Raw genomic sequence first — 25,777 nt, 5'->3', positions numbered from 1 at the left:
GGGATGAGACAAAAGCTATGATCTGTCCCTGCATTACAGCCTTCGATGCACCCCAAAAAATTGCTGGTGTATCCCATGCCTCTATATTATCGTCTTGATAATTCATCCACTGAGCTAGTAGGTGATCTTTAAATTTAGTGGACTTGTATAAATAAGACGGAAACCTCCAATGTTTCAAGTTTCTTGGAGACTGCGTTACACTCAACGAAATTGTAATAGGCGCGTGGTCAGATATTAGAATTGAATGCAATCTGGATTCCTGTGTTCTAGATACCAGGCTATCTGAGACCAGAAACAAGCCAATTCTTGACCAAGATTTATGGACGGCAGAGTAAAAGGTATATGATTTATCTGTAGGGTTCAATAGCCTCCAAACATCTGTAAGTTGATGATTTGCTTTAAAAGATTGGAATTGTCTCCATATTGTCATATTAGATGATTGGGGATCGGTTGTCTGTCTATTGAGGGATTCTCTACTGAATTGAAATCTCCCGCCACTATCAATGCATAGTTAGTACGTTGTGCCAAGATGTCCATCACACTTCTCATAAAATCTTGAGGTGAAACATTTGGTGCATACAAATTTACCAGAGTGTAACAGGTACCCTGAATCTCTACATCAATAATCAAAAATCTTCCATTAGGATCAGCTATGGTATTTATAATAGAATATTGCAGATTCCTTTGAAATATTGTGGCCACCCCCCTGATCTTTCTACCGCAGCTAGCCTTAATACATTCCCCTATCCATGGGGCCCTCAAAGTGGAAATATCTCCCTCTGCCCAATGCGTTTCCTGTAGAAACACTACATCTCACTTAAATTTTTTTAAATGAGTTACTACTCTTTTGCGTTTAATAGTTCAAACCCCCAACATTCCAGGATAAAAATTTCAACTTACCAACCGGTGCCCCAGTATTACCAGTATTCATATCGTTAGACATGTCTTATCCAATACCTTGCTGTGGGACAAAACAGTCTAAGAACAAAATGAAGTCAAAACGTCCCAGCAAGCGGAGACCACCTTATTTAAAGAATGCGAAACCCCCGGCACCGAATTCCTCCAGGGAGGGAGAGAGAAAACGAGAGAGAGCCAACAAAATAAAAAATGTAAATAAAAATAATAAAAATGAAAAACAAACCATAGAAAAATAAATGCATTATACATTTCTGCGCAATGTCTCTTACACCCTTTTCTTTTATTTTCTCTCCAACATTTCAATGTGGTGTTCATCACTCTCAATCTGTGATTCACACCTGCACTACTAAATATCACTTATAAAGTAGCAAACAAAACGTGTATCAGTACACTAGAAAAACTTCACTGGAACGAGGAATGCTCCTTTATGTCAATCAGACGTGATGGCATTCAATATTAGTTTCTCGTTTAACCGATTAGCATCAAATGTAAATGAACAATCTACTCTCAGGGATGATCGTGGATACTTAGAAATTAGAATCGTACCTTAAATTGGTGTTATAACAGTTATCCAATCATCTATTTGGTGACCGTTGCGGCGGGCGCTCCCTGTCTATACCCACACCAAAATGATGTTTATCAATCTTAGGGTCTGAAAAATACAATGTTTGACCCCCATCCTCCACCCTCAGCTTGGCAGGATATAGCAGAGCAAATCTAGTGTTGCGCTCATACAATAATTTGCACACATCTGAAAACTCCCGTCTTTTCTGTGTTACCGTTGCTGAAAAATCCTGGAATATGAGCACCTTATAACCATCTATCATTAGTGTGGGCATCTTCCTATATTCAGCAAGTATCCTTTCCTTCATTCGATAATCTAGATACTTTGCAATCACCGGTCTAGATCGTGAATTAGGCGCTGGTCTTTCCGGACCTATTCTATGGACCCTCTCTATGTGGGGCAAGATGGAATTTTCCGACAAATTTAGGGCTGCAGGGATTTTGTGGGCTACCAGTTGAACCAGAGCCTGGCCAGTTATTTGCTCAGGTACCCCAATAAACCTCAAATTACTTCTTCGAAGTCGATTTTCCATATCATCAATTTTGACTAATAGCGATTGAACGCTGTTTAATTGCGTATCTACAGTGTGTTGCATATCATGGGAGCGATCCTCCACATCACTAACTCGCTGCTCTAAGGCAGCGAGTCTGGAGGTATTGGAATCTATTTTAGCAAGTGCAGCGTCAAAAGATGACTGGAGGGAATCCAGTTTTTTATCTATTAGAGGCATTAGTATTTTAGAAATTTCCTGAGCCGTTTCAGCAACTGACGAGGTACCCTGAGAGTGATGACTGAAATTTGTAGCTTCCTCAGGTTCCATATCAGCAGTGTCACTACGTGATGGAGAAGGGGGAATAATTTTAGCTGGAGTCTTAGACACTTTGCCCATTTTACCTGTCGACCCTTGTGAAGCGGGAGTAGATTTACGGACGTATCTGTCCATAACCTAGTGAGAGAACCCTTGTAAATTCTACTCCAAGTAGATCTTTAGCAGTTAGTAAGGTCAGAGGAAATCCAAATTCCTCAGCAGGACACTAGATTAGCAAGAGATATAGCAAGGTACAGGCATATATGCGCACGAACCACCCCTAAATTGCAGACATGTTATGAAGATTCAAAAATATACATCATTCTGTCTAATACCCATGTCTTATAATCTGAGCAAAAATAATTGAGCTACATTCCTCTATATGATGAAGCCTACCAAGGTTCCATGATACACCGTGTACCTATAATATGAAACTAACAAAATTTGCTTCTGTTGCTGCCAGTATGTGGCAACAATGATATACAGATAATTTATGAAATGCCTATCAGCATAGAGGCTAGAATTAGATACTGTTGTTTGTCACTTTGACCAGCAGATGGCAGCGATGTACAAGTGTTAGGTCAGATATAATACATATGATAGACAAAGATATATCTTCACTGTTCAAAGTACAATATACTAAAAGCTCACAAAAAGAAAAACAACAAGTATAAATATTCAGCTGTGTTACTTATCAGACTTTCAGCATGGCACAACAAAGTCCAGGATCAACCGGAGTATTAGCCAGGTGCAGCAAAATGAGCACCTCGGCCTCCGCACCCTCCCAGAGCAGCAAAAATAGAAAGTCCGGACATCAGCAGCCCAGTGTCCGAATCAGCGATGCCTCCTCAGCACTCAGAGACCGCGGTATAGGGATAGGATTTACAACCAAGCAGGTAATCGGGGTCGGGGGAGAAGCAGAGGGGGTCGGATAATTATTACAAGTAGTCTTCAGCCAGAAAGACAATGGATTGCTGGCATACACCGGAAATCAGACTTCTGTGTAGAGGTTAGGGTCCCTGGGGGGAGGGAGAGATAAGCGACAGTTTCCAAGTAAGTATTCTCCGATTATCACATCAGGGTACAAGGCACTTAAGATCAGATCGTCTCCTTTGAATGCAGCAAAAGGGGACCCAGGATCTATGACAGGTCCGTCAATGCCCGCGCAATCTCAAGGGCATCAAACAAGTCCCCAGGCGTGCAGCGGTCTTCAGCAAATAGCTGCCAACATCCAGTAAAGGACCGGAGCCAGATAGATCCCCAGCTATATTGACAGTCACACTCGGGGAGACACCGTGTCAGGAACAGTAGTGGAGGGGGTATCAGGCCGCGTAGCTTGCAGCAGAGGTGCCCGGAAGGACGGTCCCGTCAGCGGCTGAGTATGCAGTGGGGTTCAGATATACCGAGCAGGCACACCCCTATCACCCGGACATCGTCCCCCGGAACCTCAGCCCGCGTCCGGCAGGTAAGCTCCACTAATTAGAACAAGCGCGCGACCACTAGCGTATCCTCAGGCTATGTTGCAGTACCTGAGGGGATCAATGATCACCGCTGCCAATGACCAGAGGAGAGGCTCCGGACCGCAGCGCACGACCCGATCACCCACACCGCCAATCCAAGGGAGCGGTCACAGGTACAGCGCCTCCGCGTGTTAACCACTTCAGGCCAGGACGTCAGCAGCGGGTAAAACGAGTGTTCCGCGAACGCTTGCCAGTCTTCTGCTGCCACATACAATTATCCCATGCGGGAGTAGTCTTCAAGGGGGCTAGCAATCTCTGCGGTGCGACTCCTGAGAAGGCAGAGATGGCCGCTTTAGCAGGAGAAGGAGAGGCTTTTCGTGCCCAAAATGGCGGGGGGGCAGTCATGAACGCCTGATCTCTTCAGGCTTGGATCCCGGTGGATAGATTCTGGCTCCAGACCCAATAACTGAAACAAGTCACTCTGTAGTGCAGTGGCTTTGTAGTAGGCAGCTTTTGGGTGATTAATTCGGGTGAAGAAACCCAATCCTGGGTCATTCATAGCATATAAGGCTGGAGCCCAAGTAAAATGCGGCCACTCTGGGTGCCCCGCCCACCGGAAGTCGCGAAAAGCCTTTCTAAAGATGATGGCTATTTTTTTTTTCCGGAAGAATGCTATCCAGTGTCAGGATGCCCCATAGTTTAGAAATTATTTATTATATTTGTTTCACTTGCCAATTATATTTCATTATGAAATATTTAATTTATTTTCCGAATTATAATAATTGGTACCTATTTTTATTTTCTGAGGTTTTCAATGGCATCTTTAATTACACTTTCTAGATAACTTCTTTCACCGAAATGGTCTGTAAATATCATTACCCGTTTGTCACATATGAGGATCGCTACAATTCTCTTTATAATACAAAATTGTGAAAAAGGGATGTTGTTCTTGCCGTTTTGCAGGTGCCCACTTTTAAAGTGAAAGTAGCTATTGCTTTCCACTTATTTAATGTGTTTTGGTCTTCACTTTATAATTATCAGCCTCTGAAACCAGATCTAAACATTTCAGATGTTCTTTGTTAATGTTAGATGTAAATTTCAAACTATATGTGTTATGGTTTAGAGCTGTGAACCCCTTTAAAAAACATTTTCTGTTCCTTTCCAAATTTTGTTCTTAATGTATGCTTATTTGATGAGTATTAAAAGCTGTGTTTTTAAACAAAAAAAAAAAATAAAATTGTACTATACTATTGGGAGAATTCAATTAGCTCTGATAATTTATCGGGGGTGAAAAATGTTGGTAGCCCGGACCTATGTGTTAACCCACTGTTTGTGCCCGATAACAGGCTAATTATCGTGTATATCTTTTCGGGTCTTTTCAGAACTGAAAAGAATTATGTATTAAGTGCAGTGCTGTGGGCTGTATGGATTCTAGCTAATCTGCTATACCAAATTGTCGCTTAATAGCGTAATGAGTTGCACAGTAAATAAATGCTTTCAGACTTTGAATGTGGTTCCAAAGCACAAAAAGATATTCAATATAAAAACAGATGCTTACACGCTGTGATCTAAATACAATTAGCGCAAATAAATTTATACTATGACTAGGTACAGTTGATATACACGCATAAAACCGTGATTAAACTTCAAAATACAATGAGTGAAAGAGATAAATGTTTGCTAAGAGCACATGTCCAAGATGGCTGGTGAGGGTGTGTGTGTTGTGTGTGGGGGGTGGGAAATGATACATTCCCTATTGTCCAAACCGCATGGTCTTTAGACAACTCCATTTTGAAAACTCACATTCTGTTGTAACTCTGTAAATCATATATCCATTAATGATCACAATTTTAGAATAACTACAACAACCTATTTGTACTATACAACAACAAAACTGGGTAGATTTATAACTATAATCACAAGACTATTAATTCACAACTTCCATGAATCAAGCAAATGTTTCAATGGGGGGGAGGGGAGTATCACATGTAATGCCATTGTCTAACCCACTTGCTGGTAACCATCTTTAACAAAAACTGCAGTCTCTATCTTACACCCGATTATTACTTATACCATTCAAAGCTGTTATTAATTAAACTTCCATGATATAACACTGATACCAGCCTATGATTACATTCATAATACTATATAAACTTATTCAGATAGTAAGTACCACATAGTAGCCAAAATACCAGTACTCACAGTACACAATTCTATCATAACACTGAAATAACACCAAACCTATGCCAGTCTTATAGCCATGATCACACTACTAGTAATTCACCATTCCATTGAATCAAGTACATGGTTCCAGGCCCTAACACAGCTCACCAGCGGATCTCAAACAATTATATCAACCAGCACCAATCATTACAAATACCATAGTTCTTTTTCACATATTACAAAAACTCCATAATCAATCCCTTTCCTGCATGCTGATAATACAACCAGTATAAACAGACAATTGTACACTGCAGTGTTGATGATAATTTTACAGGCTAGATCACACTATATCATCCACTGTATGCTAACAGAGACATATGAATTCCTTTAACTACAGAATTGTTACATACAATCTTTATAAGCTACATTACAGATTAACACACAACTAGACAGATACCCAAATAGAATAACTACTGTACAGTTTAACAACAATATACTTAGCCATATTTCCCGGAGGACTTGGTATCTGTTCCAGACGTGTGTAGCTGCATTGTTAGTGTGTCTGCTCCCAGTGTGTGAATGCCAGCCCGTGTCTCTGTAAGAAAGTCCCCAGTGTGTGAACCATACTCCTCCCCCCTCACCTGTGAGGTCGTTTCCATAACCTTATTGTGTTGTGTAGGATCTCAGGAAGTGGTCTCTATGTGTGAACTGGAATAACCAGTTATCTGAGCTCTGGGATAACTGATTCACATTGATATATATATTTTTGATTATATATTGGTCTTAATATATTCTATATTATATGGTGATATTGATATACACTCTGTACAAAATGCAAACACAATCTCATTGGCTTTTGATAAGGGTCATAGTAGCATTCAACAGTTTCTTGGACAATTAGTATGATGTCATTAGGGGTAGTTCTTGGTCTTCCGTTGCTGCTTTGTTCTTGGTTTTCCCGCTCTTGGTATGCTAATCTAAAGGGAAATACTACATACATAGTACATTTCTATACCCTAATATCTTCATAATCCATAACTTGCAGACGCATGTTGCGATCTTCTCACCGATGATACCGGAAATCTGTTGAGACACAGTGGATCAGTACAACACCAAACATGGGCTGCTTACCATGTACTAAACCTTAGATATCAAATAATTTTTATTTCACAACATTAATAATTACTGAATAAACCTTGAGTATTACACTTTAATACTAGAGAACCTTTTATGTAAGTGTACAGTGTGTAAGTATTGGGGAATAGGGAAAAGATGCTAGTTAGCACTGTGCGACTATGTGTTTTGTGAAGTACATTATGGTACGTGTTATGCAGGGATAATCATTTTATATGTTTTAGTGACTGTACATGGTGAGGACTTTTAACTTCTTTCTATTGCGTGGGAATCTCATGACGCTAAATAGCATCGCCGTATGTACTTATAATGGCGAGTTTCACTAAAATGGCGCTGGGCGGCCAGTCGCAAAATGGCGTCTCATTGCCATTCGCAAAATGGAGTTGCGCAGATCTAATTTTAAACCGATCCTGTCTCAGCCAATTATCCGGCTTCGACAGTCCACCCTTTGATAGCAAACATACTATCATACTCTGATTTTAAAATTAATCTAGGCTTACATTGACATATCATTTTAATGTTATATTATGGGATGGCACAAGGTGGTTCTTAATCCATCAATAATGTGTCTCTAGGAGGGGATATAAAACTACCTTTATACGCACACCGCGTATCTTGGGAGATCATGGGAAAGGATGTGGGGATGCACCAATCCTATAAAGGAAGTCTTGAGGGGGAATAGGGACTTACATTATTTGAGATGTTTAAAATAACATTTTAATAATACATTTTATGCATGTCTAAATCTTATACATTATACGATGGTACCTTCTAGTTCAGGGTTGTAATGCAGTTCTACATTTACCTCAGTATTCATTCTACTATCAATTACCACTATCATAACCTCAATTTCTCTGTTTATTTTCCACACTTTTTCATACTGTGTGTGAAGATATGGGGGATAGTGTGTTTTTATGGATACCAAGCATTTCACCGTTGTGTAAGGGTCATAATCTCTGGAAGTATTCTTCCCAAATAACACAAACAATTACTGTACTGAGTTTGGTCAGATACCGCCCTTGTGTCTGTATTGCTCCTTCTCCCAACTCCACTCCATCGATACCACTATCGACCTCTTTTCCCACCATCTGCCCTCCGATACAGAAACAGGACATCCCTAAACAAGCATGAGATGAACCTGGAAGGAAACACAAAAGTAATCACAACCCGCCACTCCATTGCTGGCCTAGTGGTTTGTTATACTCCCCATTCAAGTGTTTCTACTGCAGTCAGTAGCTCTCCCCGTTGGTTTAGCACTCCTTCTCCCGACTCTTCTCCATTGATATCACCATCCGCTCCCCTCTCCATCCTCTGTCCTCTATCACAGAAACCAAAGATCCCGAAACAACCCAAGATAATGAGAACTCTGGGAGAAAACACGAAAGATAACCGCAGCAGGCCAAGCCATTTCTAAAACAAGGATCTACAAATTTCTTTAGCTCAGGTATCTCACTGAACCTTTAATCTTCCCAGAACAGGCTTGCAATCAACAGGTCTGCGTTATCTGCTTCGATTCCGCCTTGTCTCTCCACCGGTTGGTTGACCACCTTACAGTGAGTGGAATGGACCCAGGTCTTCCTCCGCCACCTTCAGTGAAGTCGTACTCGTCAGTAACACCTGATACGGACCTTCCCACCGATCTGTCAGACAACCTGAACGTAAGAAATTTCTGATCATAACATCGCGCAGATCTAATTTTAAACCGATCCGGTCTCAGCCAATTATCCGGCTTCGACAGCTATCTTCGGGCTAAATTAGACCATGGTAAATTACAACAGCTAATTGAATTCCCCCCCGCGTGTACTCACTGTCCTTGTTGTACGTCTCCTACCAAAGAATACCCACTTAAGACACTTACGGCAGTATCCAATTAGCAGAGCAAAACACATAGGTCAAGAGCTTATCACGGATTCTATGTATTTTCGGGAGAAATATCCTATTATGTAGTCTGAAATAATAGGATAAGGGGAAAAAAAAACATAGGCAAAAATTGCAGATCGCGGCTAATTGGATACCTTTACATGCAAGTCACCTTTAATTTGTTATGAGGCTAATGCCATAGCGCACAGAGTGTAAAACACTCCAAATCCTGGCGCTACGCAGATCCTGACAGCGGCAGCCTGGCAAGGGTGAAATTCCTGATCGTCCCTAAGGTAAGTATCGCTAACCTAATTCCTTCCCAACCCCCCCACTCCCAAATGCCTAACCCTAATCCCCCCTCTAAGTGCCTAAACCTAACACTCCCTTTCCCGCAGCCTAAACCAAAGTCTCCCTGGGGGTGCCTAACCCTAACCTCCCCTTCCCCTAGCCTAAACCTAACCCTCCCGGGAAGGTGCCTAATCCTAAGTCCCCCTGGGAGCCCTAAACCTAACCCTAGATATAGTAAAAAATTGATTAATAGAGGAATGGCTCTATTCAACATACCAATTTATTACTAAACATGTATATATAATCACATATAACACAATAATGGTAGCAGCATAAGATAATGAGCAGGTTGAAAGAATATACACATAAAAAAACCACAATAAAAAGTATTTTATTCTTAATCACATGTAGAATAGTATAAACATCAGAGACTCCTATGATAAATAATATCGATTTGTAGATAGTCAAGTCTATTTGGGATATCAATGCAGTTGTTTCCTTATTTATATTTCAAATAGTGAGCTTGGATAAATCTACAAGTGCTTGTTTGTACACTTGTTACACTGTAACTTGTGTGGCAACACTAAAGGGGCCTATCCATTAACAGATCTTTCTCTACGATGAAAGACAAAAGATTTATCCCTTGAATATTCCTAGGGCTGCGGTGACAGATATCTGTCATGTACATGAGATTTTTGCGAACCACGAATGATATTGCATAACATCATTCAGGGAGTGGATTTTTGTTTTTTTTATGTTTATTAATTTTCATTAAAAATATCGTTCGTCGTTTACCGCTTATAAACTGACAGATATTTGTAATGTCTGTCAGCGATAAGCGATAATTGACCAACATGTTGGAGAGACGAAAGACACAATTTGTCGGCCACGGGAGTGCGCGTCTGTCATTGTTCAGGGCCTATCCATGACAGATAGATTGAACGACTGAACGATCTATCGTTAATCATTCAAATTTATCTGCTAATGGATAGGCCCCTTACCTGTTTGTAAATAGTAAAAGAGTTTCAATATCCAATACTCACCAGCCAGTGCGGTTGTCCTGTGTGCAGTAGAAGCGGCAGTGGAAAGTGAGAGACAGCCTTTTCTCGCAACCTGGACAGGGTGCCCACCTCTGATAGTAGCTGGCAAGACTGTGAACAGGCCGGGCGGCCGTGGTTGCACTAGCGGCAGTCCGGAATCTGTCTGTTCTCCATCTGTGGGGGGCCGACTAGTCACAGCACAGCAGTGTTAAACTGTCATACTTGTGGGCTTGTCTGTCTGTAGTAGAAGCGGCTCCGGTGTCTCCTAAGTAGCAAGCTTTCTCTGTCGCATAGCGATCCGGATCACGTTAAAAAGGGAGTACCCTGGCAGGATTTAGACAAGATGTAATTTAAAATATTTTGGATCAACATGTTTCGTCGTGTAGTCCTTTGATGAATAAAAGCGCTCACCATTGTTGATTGTCGAAAAGGGACCTTTTCTGGCATATATAAACACAGCAAGTAAACATCTTATCCCCCAAAATTTTACAGAATAGCCATTTCGCTTCGTATTAATATAACATTATAATAACGCGGTTAGTTCTATATTTATTTATCAAACCTTACTGGTTATAAAGGATAATGAAATCACACAAATAGATTCGAAAATAAATGACAATGTTTTTACTTTGAGACAGCAGTCATGTATTTTAGGATAAACAATTGTGGATTGGAGGTCGGCGCTACACTTGGTGTGGTACGTAAACTGACACAGTGGGTGAAGGTGAAAAAAAGGAATTATTTATTAGTAAAATTGGGGGTCACAATGCCCCTTACGTATATAGCTTATTGCAGAGTGGTGAATCTCAGTAGGGGAACTGGGATTCGGGGCAAGGTATATACAAGATAGTTGGGGGTAGGTATCAGCTAGGATACAGAGTAGTCAGTGATAATCTCTGGGGTATTGTACCTTGGAGAGATGTAGCTGTAAGTCAATCGAAGTCCTATACGTGGGGTATCCAAGTCTGTGTCTGGCGGGGCGGCGCCTTGCAAGCAGCTGATTCCTCCGTGATCAAGCCTCGCTAGACGAAACGCGCGTCGGTCTTCAGGGTGCCCTGCATGTGCACGATCTATGACACCCCTACACTCAGGTCATATTTGGGATTTAATTTTTCTATTATACGAGAGGTTGGAGCTTCTTTCCTTTAATAGCGTTCATGACACCGATATTCCCTGTGCAGCTTTTGTACATTTGTGCTGCCATATTGGACACAGTAATTATACTGCCCTGACAGTATTTTTATTTAACAACTATTGCTGGTTTTTGATGCCCTATTAGGGACACGAACAGGTCACTGCATTCTGCTGATTAGCAGTCCCCCTTGTATTTACATCTTTGTATAATAATCAGATAGTACATTTGTTTGTGTATGTGAGCACATAGGTACCATATGTAGAGCCCACCCCCTCTTTTCCTTCTTTAGGTGACTGCTTCAGCATTGCATACGATATATTACTATATTAACAGTGCCTGTTGAATTCATGTTATTTTTCTCTATATTAGGAAGTTATTTATTTTCAAGTGTTCTTTGATATATACTTCAGGGTACCTGTTAATTAGGTCATGATACGCTGAGACAATGAAAATGATATATATTTTTTACTAACAAACTGCTAACTCCATCTTTTTCTCTTTTTGAGGATTAACCTCCTAATTGTTTCAACCTTCATTTAACTCTTTACACTATACACTAAATTGGGATAATCATCCCATGTGACTACTTTGATAGCGGTTGATAATTCTCTTTTCTTTTCCTATCTTTCCCCGCTTACAGCCCAGTAACTTCCCCCTTTTTTTATTGTCCAATGCTGTGATAGCAAGACAATAAAGGGGTAGAAATGAATGCCTGTTAAAGGGGTTAGATATTGTCTAATTTTTCTTGGGATTACTGTGAAGCACGGGTCTCTCACCTCCCAGCCGCTGCTTACTGCAAGATGGGAAGCAGCAGAACTCGTTGATGGATCAGGCTTCTTATACCCCATATTTCTATTTTTCTGTACTACATGGTATTCATATTGACTTACTAAGTGGAGAGATGTAGTTAATATTTACCATCGGTACACTGTTCTATACACTCTTTCACTTCCCGACTGCAGCCCAGTAATTTCCCCCCCTTTCTTTTGTCCAATGCTATTATGGTATGACGGAAGAAGGGATTTAAATGAATGCCTGCTACAGGGTCGTGACCTTCTTTCTTTCGAGGGGTTACTGTGACACACGGGTCTCTCACTTCCCATTCTCTGCTATGGCATGATGGTAAGCAGCAGAACTCTGTGATTAATCGGGACTCTTGACATCCCTCTCTGCATCTTCTTTCTGTACTACACGGTATATCTCTAAGAAATTGATCGGCCCATGTTACAGGACCTATATGTTTTGCCATTTTCATCTGGAGATTTCATTGATTGTATTTTCAGTTTGATTTAGTAATACAGATGTTGCTCCATTTAATGTATGTTTACTATCTATCCCTGACTAGTTTATGATCTGGGTGTAATTTTATCTTGTTTGTGATATACCAATACTGTTTAGCATTGGGTATTATTTGTATTCATTTATGTTGTATTGTCGTTTCTATATTTCGCCACTTTCATGGAAATATTCTTTTTTCTAGTACCTTTCACTACCACGATTTTCTTTTTTTAGTTTATATGTCTGTATGTAATGTTAGTCTGTTTTTAGCTTGAATCCATTAAAAGTTATATTTATTTACCGTTACATACTTACCAGCTATAAGAGTGCGTCGTTATAGAGTCTTGGATTTGGTTCTAGGACCTTAATCCCTTTTCCTCTTGGTCTGTAGTACTCAGGCTCAATTACCATTACTGCTGGAAAGCACTGTCAGTCTTCATTTTCACTATGTTCTAAACTAGCACACTAATTTACAATACTTGCAGGGTATCAGGTCTAAGGAAAAAGATTGCCAAACCTCGTAGTCCTTTGCTGTAGCCTAAAGATGGATACACACCGACGGCTCTTATGATGGTGCGATCATGTGTTCCTGCATACACACTGTGCAACCATAGTGAACGACGTTTGTGTGTAGTCCAGGTTGGGTATGAAATCCCGGCAGTTGGGATGCAAGCTGTGAAAATGCAGACAGCGGCATCTCGATGCTGGGTATCCCGACAAGGGTCGGGTAATGGTGCATACACACGGTCAGATTTTTCATCAGAGTTGATCGATAACTATTTTAAAAATCGTTCAATCCTGATGAAAAAATCGTTCATGTGTACAAGCATGGACGATGAACGATGCGCGTTCACGTTTGTTAGAGAACGATATCTGACATTTTTGCAGCCAGATTTCGTTCTTTTTCTTCAGATATCGTTCAAATCGTTGAGTAAATCGTTAGCAAAATCGTTTGAAAAAAAAAAATTGTTCAAATCGTTCAAAAGAAAAATCTGACCATGTGCATGCTCCATAAGTATGTTATCCCCCCCCCCCACGCCTAACAGTTAAGAGCACCCTGGCTTACTTTGATCGGGAAGCTATCTGTCGGTGTTCCTGTGTCGGTCTGTGGGCTGGTGATTTAGTAGTCTGTTGAAATCCTGACCCGGGACTTAACATAGACAGCGTCCCGATCATTGGTATTTTAACTACATCCCGTGTACTCCACATCACATGCTCCCATCTGATGTGCAGCACATCAGATGGGGCTATGCAATGAATGATGTATACATCACATAAAAAGTATTAGGTATTTACTAAACGGCGTTTTTTTCTGCCTGATTTTAAACTGTGAAATGTGTTTTTGTTTTTTTTAACCTTTTTAAAAATTGCCACTTTATATTATGCAGTAAAACCACAGTTCACTAAATGGACCCCTTTGTGTTGGTCCTGCAAAGCAAGAAATAGTCCTGTAAGTGCATTTTTTATCATCTTTACTTAAACTCTGCCTGTAAAGATAAAGTAAGTTGTATTTATGTGCCTATTTCATACTCTAAGACAGGCATGTCAAACTCAAAATACCAACGGGGCCGAATATTCAAGGTCTAAGAGTGTGTGGGCCGCAAGAAAAAAAAGTCTTATATGCAATTATGAAAGGGTTATTAAAAAAAAACAATGCAGTGCCCCCTGTAGTAGTGCCCCTTATGCAATGCCACAGTAGTTGTGCCCATTATGCAATGCCCCCTGTATTAGAGCCCTTTATGCTGTGCCCCCTTCCAGTATGGAACAGGCCCCACTCCCCTGTGCAGTACTTACCTCCCTCTTACCTCTCTTCACGTTGGCTGCTGGGCACCACTCCCACGTAGTTGCTGCCGCTGACTGGATCTAACTAGATCCAGCCGGGCAGGCCACTGACGTCACTCACGAACTGCATCACTGGGAACGTTTGGGCCGCGAGTTTGACATGCCTGCTCTAAGAACAATCCAAACTCCGCCCATCATCTGGTAAAGACTTGCACCTTGCGGTCAGGTGACTTTTGGCCTGCCAAACTATGTAAACCTGCAAAATTAGATGAATGCTCCACTAAACCATTTTGAAAGATTTTCTCCTCATTATTTTATGTTAAGTTATATGCACATCTGTGAATATTGTACTGACATTACCAGTCTTGTGACAGATGTTATTCTACCCGGATGTGTGTTGGTGAGGGAGCAGTAGGTAGATGTGTTTACTCTTTTGACACTGTATATTTGAACATACTAATCTCTACAGTAAGCCTGCTAAAAATAAAGCATAGAAAAGATGTTATGCCAATTCTAATATATGCTAACCAAACTAAACATAGTGAAACTAATGGATTAGTTAGGTCTAATAATTTAAAAGAGTTTGATATAGTCCAAATAACTGATTTAAGAATAGACCTATAGGGGTATTTATATAACTGGTACTAATTTTATGAAACTGGTGTGATTGTGGCAATATAGACACTAAATTTAAAGAGAGAGGTTGGTTTTGACTTAAAAGAAAATTTCTACTTTACGGCTATATCACCGAAATCACACTGGTTCCAGCATATACCCTGCAGACTCCACTTGTCACTGGTAGAAACTGCAGCAAAAAACAATAAGACTCTTTCTGCTGGTAGTTTCTCCTGTAACTTTGCCTGCAGTGTTTTTTCTCATATTAGAGACTTTATTATAGCTAACTGGAAGCAGAGGCTCCTCCTTCAATAAATTGATGAACTAAAGACTGCACCACAACACAGCAGCCAGTAAATGAGATTGCTATTTAACGGTACAGGAATGGAAGATCTAGACACAGTCAAAAGGTTAACACCAGATGGTCAACATGCAAATGGTCGACAGTTAAAAGGTCGACGTGGATTAATATCGGCAGTGTAAAATGGTCGACAAACATGGCCATCACCGGAAATGTCGATATAATAATAATATGGTTTAGGCATCAGGGCGGGGCTTAGGCTGAGGATTAGAGTTAAGATAACAAAACAAATGCTTTGACCATGTCAATGTTAGTCTATGTCGACCATTTAACAATCAACCTTTTGACTCTGTTAACCTATTGCCTGTCTAACATGAGGTGTGGATCTTTTGACTGTCTATCTAAATAGTGTAGACATAACCATATAACTTTGTTGGCAGCATATTAACCATTTTAAACCTAAATTAAGCCAATTATTTCAAACTGTTAAAAGGAAAATACAATGAACCATTAAGCTTACGTGATAGAGGAAAAAAAAGCCTGTTTCTGTCTAACCTGTCATGGATAGAATAGCGCAGTGGTTCCCAAACTGGGTGCAGGGTGCAACGAGGCACATGCAGTAGTGATCCAGGACCAAATCACATTATTTATGGTCAATGCGAGAGGCAAAACCAGTTCTCGTGGCTGCCAATCAGAAAATGTCAACCTAAGCATGACAGGTAAGCGAAATGCACTTAATTTAATATTTATTTTCTTAATTTCTCAATAAGGAACTTTTGACCAAGGAGTGCTGTGAAAAAATACTGATACTTTAGGGTGCCGGATTTACGAAAGTTTGGGAACCACTGGAATAGCACAATCATTCAGCAACTCCAATCCCTGTAAAGAGCTAAAAGGGGGATGGATTTATTAATAATATGGTACAATGTAACATTAGTACATACGTATGTACACACAAAGTGATATACAGAGTGAGGAAGCGCCACTGACCAATTCTGCCATATTAGTATGCACGGTAACCTGTTTATCCACGTCTGTGTTGATTGCTGCAAAGAGCCCTGCTGAGCATTTAAAAACAGAAAAAAAATCTTAAATAAGATTTAAAAAAAAAAAAAAAATAGGATATCTGTTTTTGGGTTTACTGATGTGTATTTTTTTTTTTTAAAGCTAGACACGAATATTTTGGGTGTTCAGTTTGACAAATTTCCGTGATTGTCTAGAAAGATATTTGATCCAGTTATTCAGTGGTATTTACATGTGGGACAAGCTGGGAATTAATGCAGTTTCAAACTAATGATGTGCATATTTAGCTCCCGGCTTTCATTTTGTTGCATAGTTTTATACAACACCATGTTTGAACATTTATTTGAATATCAAGGGGCATATCTAATTAGCCACTGGGTACAATTGTCAGTGCTCTGACCTATTCAATAAGCTGCCGGTTAAGCCCCAGTGTGTGCACTTTTCCTCGTTGCCTCAGGAGCCATAGAAACCCATAGATTCCAGCATTTTACATGGCAACTATGGGTTACCACGCGGGGAAAATGCAGAGTAATTGAATAGCTCTGGGCATTTAATCCCAGTGCCAAATTGTATATGGCCCCAAACGTCTTACCAGAAGAATAGTTAATGAGATGTGGTTTTCTTTTTACTTTTTAGCATGGCTGACAAGAATAGCAGCTTGAAGTGCACCTTCTCTGCTCCTGCCCATAGCACAACTCTCCTACAGGGACTGACTGCACTGCGTGCTCATGGTCAACTGCTTGATGTCATTCTTACCATTAACAATGAAGTGTTCCAAGTGCACAAAGTGGTCCTAGCTGCCTGCAGTGACTATTTTAGGTAGGTTTAGAACTTTGATTTCCTTTTCTTCTTTAATAGCCTTTTACTTTTTATGTATGGCGATGTGTATCTCTTGGCAATGCAATTCATTTTAAGTGGTAAAAAGTAGGCTAGTTGAAACTGATAGTTTGTTTGACCAACCTCATCTTCCAGAGCATGTGTCCAACTAGATCATGTAGCTTGCTGAAGATACGTAACATACCTCTTGGCTGGCTTTGTTTTTAGAGGGATCACTCCTCTTTGGTACCCAAATCTTTCTGTTTCACTTTCTATTCAAAGGGTGTCTTTGCTGGGAATGATGTGTTGACCTGCATAGGTAAGCGCCTCCATTTACTCTGATGCCTCGCATAGTGTAATGTCAGGCTGAAATGCATATGAGAAATGAATGAAACGGGGAAACGAGAGGGCAATATTCAAAGTGTGATAAATACATTTGTAATATGTTAGTGTGGATGTGACATATCCTTACATGACCACTGTTGTGAAAAATAAGATCTTTTATGACTAGTCATTTTAGTGGTCAACTACGACTAGCAGCACTTCCACCCAGACATGCAATCCACCATTGCCCATCCATCTTCCAGCCCGGAGACTAAAAGGAGAATAGCACTATATGACACATGACTCTGTTATGGAGCCCTGCAGAGGTAGAATTGCAGTCACACAATACGAGGTAAATTTACTAAGAATCATGTCTGGTCGGGATTGCCCGAGTAGAAACTCTATTTGCATCGCTGAAACTCTCAAATTTATCAAGAATCAGGATTTGCTGAAATCGTGTTTTCCAATGGAGTATGTGATCGAGTTTATTCCCTAGTTTCCAATGTCTGACAGCAGCAGCCAAACACTCCCGAAGAAGCAGTCCGCACATATCAGTGAAATACGTGCAGGCTGCTTGTTTGTGTTCAAAGTAATGAAAATTGACTCAGGGTTCCGCCCCAAAAAAGCATAACCAGCCCTGGGTTCCTGTGTCAGTTCTTGTCTTCAAAAAATAGGGGGGGGAACCTGTAGGGTCCCCCCGTATTTTAGGAACCAGCACTGGGCTCCCCTGGTTTTAAAAATAAAGGAAAAAATAGTGTGGGATTCCCCCTACTTTTAAAACCAGCACCGGGCTTGAACCTAGCCGGGGTATAATACAAAACAGAAAACATACACTGCGCTTGGTTGCTGCTAAAAGGGTATCCACACACAATAAATATAATATAATTGGAAAAAACAGTCTTTGTACATAAATAAAAACAAGTTATCAGATGTGCTTTTAGCACTAGATGTGTATTTAATTAATAGTACCTGTATTTGAAATCAGTCCAGGTGTCTGTGCTGGCGTGCCAGCATAGATACCCGCTAGCTTGTTCGGCCGTATTTAGTGAATCACGGGGACTCAGGTGCTTTACCTCCCGTATTTACTGTTTTGTGCATTTTATAGGTCTGTGTCTCAATCTTATTAGAATAAAGTATTTCCTCTTTATATATACTTTATACACATATATTGTGCATAGTATATTTATTATATGTGTGGATACCCTTATTAGCAGCAACCAAGAGCAGTGTTTTCTGTTTTGTTTTATAGATACTTTGTTGAAGTTTGCACTGAACTTCTTACACTAGCTGCTAGTTGGTCTTTGCTATATTTCAAATTAACTGAATGAGCGCCGGGAGTTTGGTAGAATTTCTACCACTTGTGGTGTTAATAGTCAGGGTGTAATGCCAAACCCAGGAGACCCTTTCACCGGGTCACCCGGGCCAAAGCATTAACACCCCAAGCTAGTCAGCACAAGCCGGTGCTCTCAGGGGAGGTGGGGACTCCCCCCAATAAAGGGGTTCCCCCTATCCTGAGAACCCCAGGCTTATGCTGAAGCCCAGGGCTCTTCCCTGCACCCCTGGCCGGTTGGTGCAGGGGTAATAGTGTGAAAAATAGAATTATACTATTGTTTTTGCAGTGGAACTACAGGTGCCAGCATGCCTGCCCTTTGGCACTTGTGGAACTACAAGTGTCAGCAGGCGGCCGGCACCCGTATTCCCACTGTAATAAAAAAATAGTAAAACAAACACAGTAAACACACACCGTAGAAAGTGGGAGAGGGCTGTTTGGAGATGTAAAGGTGATAAGAGCAACATTTTCATATCTGTTTGGCAAAGTATTTGTAAGTTGTACTTTTGATCATAAATTGAACACACTTTGCTGGGGAAATTTGGCCTGAAGTGGTGAGCATAGAATTATACTACCCAGATTTTTGCTTTTAATATAGAAAAGAGAACATTGCTGCTACATTTCAGTGTATATATATATATATTTGTTCTGTATGCAGATAAATGAATAAACAACTTACTAATACATAAAAAAACTAGTATTACATATAAAGATGAAACATTAAAATCTCAAAAAGCTTGAGGATGGATGTAGGGACTAGTGGGAGTAGTGTCATTCAGTCCAAGCGGACCTGCTGCTGGATGTTAATAGTTTTCTCAGTAAATTATTTTAACATGCAAAAAATGCATTAAAAATACCAGTTTCATTGTAGCTTTATTTTGTTAGACATCAAAAGTATGGAAAAATAAGTAATGATGGAATTAAAGTTTTCTAGGCAGAGAAAAATGGGACTTACCTGGGAAAATTGCTTAGTAATGGGACCAGTGTGCAGTTTGTAACGTTACATATTTCATATATCCGTAGCAATCATTTTAATGACTGAAATTTTCATCAGCGTCATATGCTTACCTGGTTGTAGTTTGCTACTCTTAACCAGAACTTTTATCCCCTCACTGAATGAAATGAAAACCTGCCAAGTACCAGCGTGTCTCCTGTACCAAATGTCTTTGTGGTACTAAAGGCCACCACACACTGATGTAGCGGCTGATCCGACGGATTGGAATGATATCGCAGCTATATCATTCCGTGTGTATTGTCTACTGCGCGCTCCTGTGTGATCTTCCGTCACTCCTCCAGATACATGCACAAGAGATCTGGAAAATCGCCGAACGATCCCATGCCGGTCTATGGGGAGGGGGGTGCGGGCATGTCTGGCACCGGATCGCTCAGTGTGTGGGGACTGGCCAATACATCTGCCGCCGGATCCTTGATCGCATTGCTGGGTACACATTGTACTGTGTGTACCCAGCTTTAGGGTTCCATTTAAGAACATTACTTTTTAGTGGCAGCACAGTGATACTAATGATTATACTGCTGGTATTTAACAAAACTTGTCTGTCCTCACTGGTTAATGCATAAGTGCTCGGTCCCCATTGCTAGCAAATGGCATTGTACCGCAAGTAATATTTTCACAAAAACTGTTAAGCTGAGTTTGCCATTGTTTGCTAAATACAGAGCAGATAGCATAATCCCTTTAGCAAGTGCTAAAGGGATTATGCTTTCTTTTTAAATGGATCCCTTACTGTGTTACAGGTTGGGTCTTCTACGATAGATGTACTGAGAGCTGGAGGGAGAGAGGAGGAGGCTGGTATAGTGCAGAAGGAGGGGCTTGTTAATGCAGAGGGGCAGTGAAGAACATATTGGATTTGACGAGAGTAAGAACTACTCCTAAATCTCTCTGCACATGCCCAGAAAAGCATATGTTCCAATGCAGAATTGTGCCTGGAGGGACAGGGTAGGGGAAGGAAGGGGGATACTAATATAGGCAGAGTACAGTACAGGCATGGTCGTGCAGTTGCGAACAGATGCACACAGACACACATACACCTGACAGAGGCATATAATTTCCAGTTAGTCAAGGGCGGGTGCAAGTACACAATAATGATGGCCATTTCTGCAGACACTCCATTGTCTTGTACAGCTTCCTGCCTCTGTACAGAGAGAAGAGGAAGTAGTTTTAAAGCTGCGTTATTACCACTTGGGTTGCATTTTACAAAGTGGCCCATCCCCAAGCTGCAGCCCCATGGACTGTTCTGTGCAACAGTTTCCACCACAGCAACATGTTACAGCTCCTGGGGCTCATGCTTGGATTTGTGTCCACTTTAGGAAAAATGGTAGTGCAGCTTTAATGAGCAAGCAGTGTTGGACTGGGACATAAAGTGCTCACAGGGTGAATACAATGGTTGGGGTACACTGAAGGGAGGTGGTGCAAAGCTGCATAGGTGTGGCCTCTGATTGAGGGTGTGTGGCAGAAAGCATTGCAGTGCCTGCCATTTTATACAGAATGCGTCGCAGTGACCGCCATATAAAGCATGGAGAATGCCCGCCATGTAAGGGAACTTCACAGTGATGCCATAAAATGCAGGGAGTCTCGCAGTAATCGCCATATATAATAGGGAGCATTGCAATGCCTGTCATAAAATGCATGGAGCGTCACAATGACAGTGATATAATAGAGAGTATTGCAGTGACCTCCATATAATACAGAGAGAATTACAGTGGCCGCCATATAATAGAGACCATCAGTGACCCACATATAATAAAGAGAACATCACAGTGACTGCCATATAATGCAGAGCACATCATAGTGACCACCATATAATCCATAATACAATAATACTGGGCAATGTCCGCCAAACAACCCCCTCAAATATTGGCCTGATAAGTTCTGCCTCGTCACAGAAAGGGGTTGGGCCTACCGGGGAATTACCCGGCCCCCGCTGTGCCAGTCCAAGCCTGTGAGCAAATCTGGTGGTGCAAGTGGGGCCCTTTTTAAGAAAGGATTCCACTGCAAAATGAATATCTGTCCTGAATAGTGCAACTAAAACTTTCCCTTGCAGAAAGGGCTGCTTTAAATCTTAGGGGTTTATTTTCTAAACAATGGGCTCTATTCTATTCAGCGCGATGTAAATAGCTCCGGGAGTGAGCTCCCGGAGCTATTCAATACACCGCGCTGACAAGTCCGACTAATGATTTCTTCTCTCATCCCTCCGGGGATGAGAGAAGAAATCCGACAAAAGTCCCGGCACGAGGCTGTTTTCTGCCCTTAGCGCCGGGAAAACAGCCTCACGCCGGGAAGTTAGGTCGGGGAATGCCCGTTATCGCGCTTAAACACCCTGTTTAAGGCGCGATAACGAGCCTTCCCCGACCTAACAGCGCGATGAATTGAATAGCTCCGGCAGCTTTCTCCCGGCGCTATTTACATCGCTCTGAATTGAATCGTGCCCAATGTGAACTGAAAACCCAGCGGTTCCGATTGTGTTTGTTTTATATTTTAAAAGGGCAATATTTTTACTATTATTGTTTTTCTAGTAAAATAATTGACCTTATAAATTTGGTATATAGAACCCTAGATGTTCTTTCAGTGTATATAGTGTTCTCTCACTCAACGAAGAACATCACCAGAAATTACTGTCTCGGTACACAAACTGCTTTAATTCACCCATTACTTTATTCAACACACATTTATATATTTATTGCAGTCTAAATGTAGGCCACTCAACCTTCTCAGCAATTGCTGATAAATGTTTTTGCCATTCCCTCATCCACTTTTTGTGCACAACTAAATTTTTGTGATGTTTATTATAATTTTTTTTTTTGTCTAGTCATGAGATATTTCTATGTAACTTTAAACATGTACATAAGAAAAGAAAACCGAGAATTTAAAAATTGATTATTTCTATTTTAATAATTTTTTTTTTTTAAGGGCAATGTTTACAGGAGGCATGAGAGAAGCAAGCCAAGATGTTATTGAATTAAAAGGTGTATCTTCCAGAGGACTGCGACACATCATTGACTTTGCTTATAGTGCTGCAGTTACTCTTGACCTTGACTGTATTCATGATGTGCTGGGAGCTGCAGTATTTCTCCAAATGGTTCCTGTTGTTGAACTTTGTGAAGAGTTTCTGAAGTCTGCAATGAGTGTGGAGACCTGTTTGAATATTGGACAAATGGCTACAACTTTTAGCTTGGCATCTCTGAAAGAATCGGTGGATTCATTTACATTTAGACACTTTCTTAAAATTTCCGAGGAAGATGATTTTCTTCATTTGCCTTTAGAGAGGTTGGTTTTCTTCCTCCAAAGCAATAAGCTAAAAAACTGCAGTGAAATAGATTTATTTCATGCTGCAATTCGTTGGCTGCAGTTTGATTATTCCCGTCGTGCTAATGCCAGTCTAGTGCTTTGCCATATCCGGTTTCCGCTGATGAAGTCTTCTGAGCTGGTGGACAGTGTACAGGTTGTGGATATCATGGTAGAGGATGTCCTTTGCAGGCAGTATCTACTTGAGGCTTTCAACTATCAAATTCTTCCATTCCGGCAGCATGAAATGCAATCTCATCGGACAATCATAAGGTCAGATGTATCTTCACTTATAACATTTGGTGGAACGCCTTATACCGATAACGACCGTACAGTGAGCAGCAAAGTGTATTATTTGCCAGACATGAGTGCTCGTCAGTTCAAGGACCTCTATGAAATGGAGGTTGGTTGTAGCCATGCGTGCGTTGCAGTGCTGGACAATTTTGTTTATGTAGTTGGAGGACAACATTTGCAGTATCGAAGCGGGGAAGGAGCTGTAGAAGTCTGTTTCCGCTATGATCCTCATTTAAATCAATGGCTACGAATTCAATCCATGCAGGAGAGCAGAATTCAGTTTCAATTGCATGTCTTGTATGGCATGCTGTACGCAACTGGAGGAAGAAACAGATCAGGCAGTTTGGCTTCCGTCGAAAGATATTGTCCAAAAAAGAATGAATGGACCTATGTCTGCTCACTGAAACGTAGAACTTGGGGCCATGCTGGTGCCACGCTTGGGGGCAGACTGTACATTTCAGGAGGCTATGGAGTATCTGTTGAAGACAAAAAAGCCCTGCATTGCTATGATCCTTCTTTAGACCAGTGGGAATTCAAAACTCCAATGAATGAACCAAGAGTTCTTCATGCAATGATAGGGGCTAAAAACAAAATGTATGTGTTTGGTGGGAGGATGGATCATGTTGACCGATGTTTTGATGTGTTGGCTGTTGAGTATTATACTCCAGAGACCGACGTGTGGACAACTGTGAGCCCAATGAGAGCAGGACAGTCTGAAGCTGGCTGCTGTCTTTTGGATAAGAACATTTTTATTGTAGGGGGTTACAACTGGCACTTAAACAATGTGACAAGTATCGTTCAAGTATACAATGCAGAAACTGATGAATGGGAAAGGGACTTGCATTTCCCTGAGTCCTTTGCTGGAATCGCTTGTGCATCTGTTATACTACCACAAGTTACAACTCAGAGCTAATAAAACCTTATATCTCACTACATGGACCTTAATTTGTGTTTTCTATTACCTGTGCAATATAAAAGTAAATAATACACACACAGATAAGATGTTACCTACTACGATTACTACTGCTGCTGTACTATGCACAAGCCAATATTTTATTTTCTATGTACAGTATTTGCTGACAATGACATTACATCACTGTGTATTGTACATCTGTTCTAAAATATGCTGTGAAATTACAAGCAATACTGAATATATCCTAAATGTCAGTGAATGTCTTGCTAGTGAATTTTGCACTTGCCTACCTCTCGTCTTCAACGATATGTCTTCCTTTCATTTGTAGTCATTTGTAACCCATTACTGCAGTGAGTTTTAATTGCATTGTGTTGGCTGTTTTGTGTACACTATAAGTTGCAGTGGCAATGGTACACAGAGATTTGAAGGGAAAGGTTTTCTATTACTCATATTTTGAACTCTTATCAGTGAGAAATTATGTTTTATGTCTTGCATATGAATTTGCTTGAGATGCCATTTTGTTTATAATAAAAAGACAATCTATCATTATCAAATTAACAAATGTATCATTTGTTTTTAGAATGAATGATCATTGTCTGCATCTACTAACTCTTGTTTAACTGTAAATCACAGAATGCAATACTCTCTGGCAGAAAGTTTTTAGCTAAGCAGTATGATTAAGTATTAAGCAGTATTAAGTATGATTCAAAGTCCGTTTAGCAATTCTTTCTACAAAAATCTAGTGTTCTACACATTGACCATTACAGTGCATCCGGAAAGTATTCACAACGCTTCACTTTTTCCACATTTTGTTATGTTACAGCCTTATTCCAAAATGGAATACATTCATTTTTGTCCTCAAAATTCTACACACAATACCCCATAATGACAACGTGTAAAACGTTTTTTTGAGATGTTTGCAAATTTAATAAAAAAAAAAAAAACACACACTAAGAAATCACATGTACATAAGAGTTCACAGCCTGTGCCATGAAGCTCAAAATTGAGCTCAGGTGCATCCCTTTTTCTACTGATCATCCTTGAGATGTTCCTACAGCTTAATTAGAGTCCACCTGTGGTAAATTCAGTTCATTAGATATGATTTTGAAAGGCATACACCTGCTATATAAGGTCCCACACTTGACAGTGCATATCAGAGCACAAACCAAGCATGAAGTCCAATGAATTGTCTGTAGACCTCCGAGACAGGATTGTCACAAGGCACAAATCTGGGGAAGGGTACAGAAAAATATCTGCTGCTTTGAAGGTTTCGATGAGCACAGTGGCCTCCATCATCCGTAAATGGAAGAAGTTCAGAACCACCAGGACTCTTCCTAGAGTTGGCCGGTCATCTAAACTGAGCGATCGGGGGCGAAGGGTCCTTAGTCAGGTAGGTGACCAAAAACCAGATTGTCACTCTGTCAGAGCTA

General features: G+C 40.7%; 1 protein-coding gene across 2 annotated transcripts in view; it reads left to right on the top strand.

Moving 5' to 3' along the window:
- The window catches only part of KLHL26 (kelch like family member 26), a 53,268-nt gene extending 28,387 nt beyond the window's left edge, over positions 1-24,881 (top strand). Inside the window, exons 1-3 of one of the 2 annotated variants that reach the window (XM_088468971.1) lie at positions 17,140-17,189; positions 17,469-17,505; positions 22,766-24,881. In XM_088468971.1, the coding sequence (XP_088325097.1) occupies positions 22,770-24,347 (1,578 nt within the window). In that variant the 5' untranslated portion in view covers positions 17,140-17,189; positions 17,469-17,505; positions 22,766-22,769 and the 3' untranslated portion in view covers positions 24,348-24,881. Of the gene's footprint in view, positions 1-17,006; positions 17,190-17,468; positions 17,506-22,765 lie in introns of those variants that run through there. The other variant, XM_088468970.1, reaches the window with a different exon arrangement.
- The last annotated feature ends 896 nt before the right edge of the window (positions 24,882-25,777 follow it).

The sequence above is a fragment of the Taudactylus pleione genome, unplaced genomic scaffold (genome assembly GCF_031769625.1).
Source record: "Taudactylus pleione unplaced genomic scaffold, aTauple2 ptg000087l, whole genome shotgun sequence".
Lineage (NCBI taxonomy): Eukaryota > Metazoa > Chordata > Amphibia > Anura > Myobatrachidae > Taudactylus > Taudactylus pleione.
The sequence above is the reverse complement of the archived record's forward strand: the minus strand, read 5'-3'. Positions and strand labels throughout refer to the sequence as shown.